At 50.1% G+C, this 7,500-nt stretch overlaps 2 protein-coding genes and 1 long non-coding RNA gene across 3 annotated transcripts in view; 2 read left to right on the top strand and 1 right to left on the bottom strand.

Moving 5' to 3' along the window:
- LOC117809005 overlaps window positions 1–204 on the top strand; it is a 13,212-nt gene extending 13,008 nt beyond the window's left edge. The window contains exon 4 of the long non-coding RNA XR_004630419.1: window positions 1–204. This exon is cut by the window's left edge and continues 112 nt beyond it. This is a non-coding gene — a long non-coding RNA (uncharacterized LOC117809005).
- A 1,394-nt stretch (window positions 205–1,598) lies between these two features.
- On the top strand, window positions 1,599–7,030 carry soul4 (heme-binding protein soul4). The gene is made up of 6 exons (XM_034678667.1): window positions 1,599–1,724; window positions 2,980–3,184; window positions 3,389–3,474; window positions 3,559–3,700; window positions 5,152–5,335; window positions 5,592–7,030. Exons 2-6 carry the CDS (start codon window positions 3,031–3,033, stop codon window positions 5,764–5,766), a joined length of 741 nt encoding a protein of 246 aa, XP_034534558.1. The 5' UTR covers window positions 1,599–1,724; window positions 2,980–3,030; the 3' UTR covers window positions 5,767–7,030.
- Window positions 7,031–7,112: 82 nt separating this feature from the next.
- The window catches only part of eif4a3 (eukaryotic translation initiation factor 4A3), a 6,132-nt gene continuing 5,744 nt past the window's right edge, over window positions 7,113–7,500 (bottom strand). Inside the window, exon 12 of the mRNA XM_034678665.1 lies at window positions 7,113–7,277. Coding sequence (XP_034534556.1) covers window positions 7,261–7,277 — 17 coding nt within the window. The 3' untranslated portion in view covers window positions 7,113–7,260. The remainder of the gene's footprint in view (window positions 7,278–7,500) is intronic.

The following is a 7,500-nucleotide window of genomic DNA, read 5'->3' as shown; positions in this document are numbered from 1 at the left end:
TTTATTTATTTTCATTTAAAACTGATTCAAATGAAAGAGGTTTCTTTCAAGTGCTGGATCCACATCAGCAGCGACGGCTGGTGATGTGGATCCAGTACTGAAGTGCCAAAACCTGCAGTTCCTTCGGGACCAAACCAGGACCAAACCAGGACCAAGCCAGGACCAAACCAGGACCAAACCAGGACCAAACCAGGACCAAGCCAGGACCAAACCAGAAAAAAACAGTCTGAAGCAAAGGAGTTAGGAGTGAGTCTGATCCAGTCTGGCTGTGGACCAGTTTACTGTACTTTAGTGAACCTTAGTATAGTTACTGGTCTCCTCTGGTCCCTCTGGTTCAGGACTCACTCTGAGGGTGGGATCTCAGAGGGGGGCTGAGTTTGGTTTGTTTTGATGAAGAGCGTATTTCAAGGTCTTCCTCCCTCCTTTGGATCAGTGTGATCACAGCAACCTTTAGTGGACGTTAGAGGAACTGCAGCTCCAGCAGGAGACACAGACCATCTGCAGCTGTCTGTATACTGTCTGTATATATGTCTGTGTGTATATATATATATATTTACACATAAATATATACACACACATATATACAGACAGTAACATGTTACACAGACTATGAACACAACAACACTTCTTTACAGCACGGGGAACAAAGACACACATCCTCTGTTTTAACCTTCTTCACTTTGTTCTCTGATGATGTGTTCACTGTCAATCAGAAATATCAGTTTAAGAGTTTATGTTTGTCAGTTCACAAAGAAATAACTCACAAGACATTATTATTATTATTATTATTATTATTATTATTATTATTATTATTATTATTATTATTATTATAATGAGGATATTTATTATAACTGTCTGAAATACAAACTGTTTTTACACCTGAACTCTGAGTCAGTCTGTTCATTACAGCTCCATGTTCACCTCTCAGAATATTATTATTATTAATAATATTAATGTTATTAACTAGTTGTATTAAATCCTCTCCTCTGTCAGTCTCTTCAGTTTCAGGGGAACCATAGACTGTATACAATGGGGGGACCTGGTTTGACCATAGACTGTATAAAATAGGGGGACCTGGTTTGACCATAGACTGTATAAAATAGGGGGACCTGGTTTGACCATAGACTGTATAAAATGGGGAGACCTGGTTTGACCATAGACTGCATAGAATGGGGGGACCTGGTTTGACCATAGACTGTATAAAATAGGGGGACCTGGTTTGACCATAGACTGTATAAAATGGGGGGACCTGGTTTGACTATAGACTGTATAAAATAGGGGGACCTGGTTTGATCATAGACTGTATAAAATGGGGGGACCTGGTTTGATCATAGACTGTATACAATATGGGGGACCTGGTTTGACCATAGACTGTATAAAATAGGGGGACCTGGTTTGACCATAGACTGTATAAAATGGGGGGACCTGGTTTGACCATAGACTGTATAAAATGGGGGGACCTGGTTTGACCATAGACTGTATAAAATGGGGGGACCTGGTTTGACTATAGACTGTATAAAATGGGGGGACCTGGTTTGACGGAGACATAAATCATGTTACATAAAGTTAAGGTAGTTTTATTTTGGTAGTCTAACCGGATGTGCAGGCTTTTATTTTGACGTGTCGGGCGGTGCAGCGCACCGGGAGCGTAGAAGAAGAAGCGGAGTGTTTGTTGTGGTTTCTGCTGCTGCGGTCTCACCTGGAGGACAACCAGTCTTAACCAGGTGAGTCCAGACCTGGACCAGTACTGACCAGACCCGTGCTAACCCTGCTAACCGTGCTATCCCTGCTAACCGTGCTAACCGTGCTAACGCAGCTAGCTATAGAAACCGTGCTAACTGAGCTAACCGTGCTAACTGTGCTAACTGAGTCCGGTATTTTGTCGATCTGGGTTTTGGCTGGACCGGAACCCTGTGATCTGATAGTCCAGCTCAGTTAGACCGGGCTGAACCAGCTCAGGGGTCTGGACTCCTGTATGAAGGAAGACTTCCGGTTGACCCAATTTACCTAACCGGACTGAGATCCGCTGATCACGTGATCAGTGTTCACTTTAACCAACCCGGACCCGGTTCACCTCATAAACCTGGTCCACCTCATAAACCTGGTTCACCTCATAAACCCGGTCTCACTGAGGTCCCAACATGTTTCCACCAAAACCACCCATAACCTTTAGTTCCAGGAACTGATCCTCAGAGGACTGCAGGGTCTACAGGGGGGCCACGGACTGTACTAGTGGAGTCTCAGTGACGTCACTGTTTGTGTCTGAAGCCTGTGTTTAAAATGCTGACTCAGGACCCAAGACTCAGGACTCAGGACCCAAGACTCAGGTCTCAGGACACCAAGACTCAGGACTCAAGACTCAGGACCCAAGACTCAGGACTCAGGACACCAAGACTCAGGACTCAAGACTCAGGACCCAAGACTCAGGACTCAAGACTCAGGACCCAAGACTCAGGACTCAAGACTCAGGACCCAAGACTCAGGACTCAAGACTCAGGACCCAAGACTCAGGACTCAAGACTCAGGACTCAAGACTCAGGACTCAGTACCCAAGACCCAAGACTCAGGACTCAGTACCCAAGACTCAGGACCCAAGACTCAGGACCCAAGACTCAGGACTCAAGACTCAGGACTCAGGACTCAGGACTCAGTAACCAAGACTCAGGAACATTGAGCTGATAAATGTAATGATGTTTGAAATGCTGAGTCATGCTGAGTCATGCTGAGTCATGCTGAGTCATGCTGAGTCATGCTGAGTCATGCTAACCTGAGTCCACCTGAGGCAGAGAGGGCTGTTAGCATCCATGCTAACCGTTACAGTGCTCCCGTCTGTTGGTTAGCCCCGCCCCTAATGATGCAACAGATCACCTGAACGTCATTATAAATGAACCCTGTATAGAGAGAGAATCCAGGACCTGGACCAGGTTTCGGAACCAGGACCAGGAGCTCTGTGAACAGGTGTGTCTATCTCTCCAACAGGAACACAAACTTACCTGTAAGGTCAAAGGTCATCTCCTCCGCCGCCTCAGCATGGCTCTGATCTCTCTGGAAGACCTCGACGGATTGGACGACGAGCAGCTGGACGATGACATCACCGACAACCCCGAGCCAATGGAAGAGGACGACCGGCTGCTGAGGCACTGGCAGGCCGTCGCCAGCACACACCAGGTGTCTGTACCTGCAGGTGAGGGGGCGGGGCCAGCACACACCGGGTGCCTGTACCTGCAGGTGAGGGGGCGGGGCCAGCACGCACCAGGTGTCTGTACCAGCAGGTGAGGGGGCGGGGCCAGGACGCACCAGGTGTCTGTACCTGCAGGTAAGGGGGCGGGGCCAGCACAGGTTACATTTGATAGATTATATAAAGTGTGTGTGTGTGTGTGTGTTGCAGAAATGACCGGGCCCATACATGAGATGGCGAGAAACAGCCAGCAGAAGGAGACGGTCCCCTTTGCTTCGGTATCCCGCCATGAAAAGGTAAAGACAAAAACCACATCAGGCCAGAACCAGTAGAGACCAGTTGGAGCCTGACATCATGCCCCCCCTTGTGTCCCCCTTCAGATGGGGGAGGTCCAGTATGAAGAGCGGGTGTATCCTGCGGGTAACTGGGCGTGTGTGACAAGGGGGGAGGAGCTCTACGAGCAGAGCATCTCTATGGCCTTCATGAAGCTGATGAGGTTCATCTGCAAGGACAACTCCAAAGGTTAGGCCACGCCCCTCACACAAACCACACCCTCAAACTGACCACACCCTCACGCTGACCACACTCACTAACCACGCCCTCACACTTACCACGCCCCTCACATTGGCCACACTCACTGACCACGCCCCTCACACTGACCACAACCTCACGCTGACCACACTCACTGACCACGCCCCTCACACTGACCATGCCCCTCACGCTGACCACACCCTCAAACTGACCACGCCCGTCACAGTGACCACACCCTCAAACTGATCACACCCTCACGCTGACCACACCCTCACATTGGCCACACTCACTGAACACGCCCCTCACACTGACCACACCCTCAAACTGACCACACCCCTCACACTGACCATGCCCCTCACACTGACCACACCCTCAAACTGACCACAACCTCACACTGACCACACCCTCAAACTGACCACACCCTCAAACTGACCACACCCTCACACTGACCACACCCTCAAACTGACCACACCCTCACGCGTACCACACCCTCAAACTGACAACACCCTCATGCTGACCACACCCTCAAACTTGCCACACCCCTCAAACTGACCACACCCTCAAACTGACCACACCCTCACACTGACCACACCCTCACGCTGACCACACCCTCACGCTGACCACACCCTCACACTGACGACACCCTCACGCTGACCACACCCCTCAAACTGACCACGCCCCTCACGCTGACCACACCCTCAAACTGACCACACCCCTCACACTGACCATGCCCCTCACACTGACCACACCCTCAAACTGACCACAACCTCACACTGACCACACCCTCAAACTGACCACACCCTCACACTGACCACACCCTCAAACTGACCACACCCTCACGCGTACCACACCCTCAAACTGACAACACCCTCACGCTGACCACACCCTCAAACTTGCCACACCCCTCAAACTGACCACACCCTCAAACTGACCACACCCTCACACTGACCACACCCTCACGCTGACCACACCCTCACGCTGACCACACCCTCACACTGACCATGCCCCTCACACTGACCACACCCTCAAACTGACCACAACCTCACACTGACCACACCCTCAAACTGACCACACCCTCACACTGACCACACCCTCAAACTGACAACACCCTCACGCTGACCACACCCTCACGCTGACCACACCCTCACACTGACGACACCCTCACGCTGACCACACCCCTCAAACTGACCACGCCCCGTACACTGACCACACCCTCAAACTGACCACGCCCCTCACACTGACCACGCCCCTCAAACTGACCACACCCCTCAAACTGACCACGCCCCTCAAACTGACCACATCCTCACACTGACCACATCCTCAAACTGACCACGCCCCTCACATTGACCTCACACTGAGCACGCCCCTCACACTGACCCCGCCCCTCACACTGACCACGCCCCTCATGTGATCAGTGCTGATTATGGAGGTGTGTTGATCAGGCAGGTACCTGGGGATGACGGTCCCCGTGATCAGTCACATCCACATAATGGGGGACAAGAAGACGTTTCAGAAGGAAGTCCTGACGGCGTACTACCTGCCTGCTGAGTTCCAGTCCGACCCCCCTCAACCCTCGGACCCCGACATCACCATCGTCCACCGAGAGCCCTTCAGAGTCGTCAGCAGGTGAGCATGACATCATCAGTGATCAAACCTCTGAGAAATCCTGACTGTCCCTGAACACAGCGTTTGAAACGTCAGACCCTGAATGCAGCATGGACGAATGTTCATGTCATGCTGCTGACATTGTTCTGCTCTGATTGGCTGTCATGCTGCTGACATTGTTCTTCTCTCTGATTGGCTGTCATGCTGCTGACATTGTTCTGCTCTCTGATTGGCTGTCATGCTGCTGACATTGTTCTGCTCTCTGATTGGCTGTCAGGCTGTTCTTAGGGACGACCACGGAGGAGACGGTGACGCGTCAGATCGAGGAGTTGTGGGAGATTCTGGGCTCGACCGACGACCTGATGACAGAGGACTACATGGTCGCCGTATACGAGAACCCGGGTGTCCCCCGCCGCCGTAACGAGATGTGGTTCATCAGGCGCAACCTGTAGAGGCATCCCATCATGCTCCGCTCCATGTTACCTTCCTCTGATTGGGCGCTTAGTACCTGCTCAGTCACACACCTTCAGCATGAACAACAAACCAATCACAGCAGGTCCTAAGCCCCGCCCACTGCAGCTACACATCATCGCCATCTGTTTAAGCTCCATCCAATCAGGTGTCACTGTAGGTGACCAGGTGTGGTCACATGATTAACCCCCTGTGATGTCACTGATGCAGGTAAATGTTATACTGAGTCACCTTTAGAGAACACCTGAGACCGTCCACATCATCACACCTGGTGACCTTCAGCCACCCGTCCTCTCGAACCCGTCACTCTCAGCCTGATCCACTATAAGTGTGCTCAGAAAGGGGCGGAGCTACCCACATCTGACCAATCACAGACCTACCAGCCGACCGTCATGTTTTATAAACTCTGATCAAACTAGAAATATGAAGTCTGACATCATCACAGCAGCAGGAGGCGGAGCTTATCCCTCTGCGCAGGTACTTCCTGTTCCCGAGGTGCAGCTCTGATTTAACGCTCAGGTGTCTCACACCTGAGGACGCCGAGACGAGACTCCACCTCGTTAACCTCGTTAAGAACGTCTCTGATGTTCACCTGCTGAGAGATGATGTCACAGATCCTAACCAATAACTGATAACCATGTTTCACCAATAAAGTCCACCCTCTCTCTCTCCTCCGCTCCCTGCACTCTGATTGGTCAGTGGGTGGAGTCCATCTCTGTTCCTGAACATTACCTGTCCTGGTGCCTGAATATACCCTTAGCTCACCTCCACAAACCCTCCGTCATGTTCCGATCAGGTGGGCTGACACACCTGTGCAGGGGTCAAAGGTCAAACTCTGTGCCCTCAGTTAAATCCTCCTTTTGTGTCTGCTGTAAATATGAAGCTGGTTAGCTTAGCTTAGCATATAAACACTAGGAGATAATATAAGCAGCTAGCATAGCAAGAAACTAACAGGTGAACCTGATGACGTTAGCTTAAATGCTAACAGGTGATTTTTTGTACAGTTTGTTTTTATATAGATCAGAATCAAACATCAGGTAATGATTGACAGGTGAGGCTGTTAGCCCCGCCTCCAGGTGTTTGTTTTCCTGTTCGTCCCTCTCTGATGTTAAACTGAACTGAACGGTGTTGTGGGTTTTTTGGTGCATGTTTTTATTACGATCTACTTCCTGTTCCTTCAAAATGCTTTCTATCAATCGTTTTTAATGTGTGTAAAAACATTAAAGTCTCACTTCAGACAACCAAGAGTGTGTGTGTGTGTGTGAGTTTGTCTGAGTGAGTGTGTGTGTGTGAGTGTGTGTCAGATAGAAAGGAACGTAGCGAGCGGTCTGAGGTGGAACCAAACCTTTATTTACAAAAACAAATGAACATCCTGTCACAGAAAATTAACCTCAGACTAAAAACAAAGTTAAAAAAAGAACAGAAACAACAGGAAGTAAAGGGGCGGGGCTCCGCTGAGGGTCACTCAGGTAACTTCAGATCAGGTCAGCCACTGAGGAGACAGAAACACAGAGAGGCAGCCAATCAGAGCGCTTCTCAGCCAGGGACATTTAAATATCTAACATCTGAGTTCATGACACACACACACACACACACACACACAGAGGTGTGAGCAGTGACAGCAGCAGCAGCAGCCCTGTGATTGGCTCGTACTAGGGCTGTACATTTTAAGTATTTTCTGTGATCGATTTTTGGAAATGTTAACGATCAATTAT

Source organism: Notolabrus celidotus, unplaced genomic scaffold, assembly GCF_009762535.1.
Source record: "Notolabrus celidotus isolate fNotCel1 unplaced genomic scaffold, fNotCel1.pri scaffold_198_arrow_ctg1, whole genome shotgun sequence".
NCBI lineage: Eukaryota > Metazoa > Chordata > Actinopteri > Labriformes > Labridae > Notolabrus > Notolabrus celidotus.
The sequence above is the reverse complement of the archived record's forward strand: the minus strand, read 5'-3'. Positions and strand labels throughout refer to the sequence as shown.

Excerpts from the sequence above, each read along its gene's own strand:
- soul4 (XM_034678667.1), top strand. The coding sequence starts at position 3,031 with ATGGCTCTGATCTCTCTGGAAGACCTCGACGGATTGGACGACGAGCAG. Across the intron at positions 3,185-3,388 it reads CCAGGTGTCTGTACCTGCAG|AAATGACCGGGCCCATACAT; the intron begins GTGAGGGGGCGG and ends TGTGTGTTGCAG. Across the intron at positions 3,701-5,151 it reads CTGCAAGGACAACTCCAAAG|GCAGGTACCTGGGGATGACG; the intron begins GTTAGGCCACGC and ends TGTGTTGATCAG.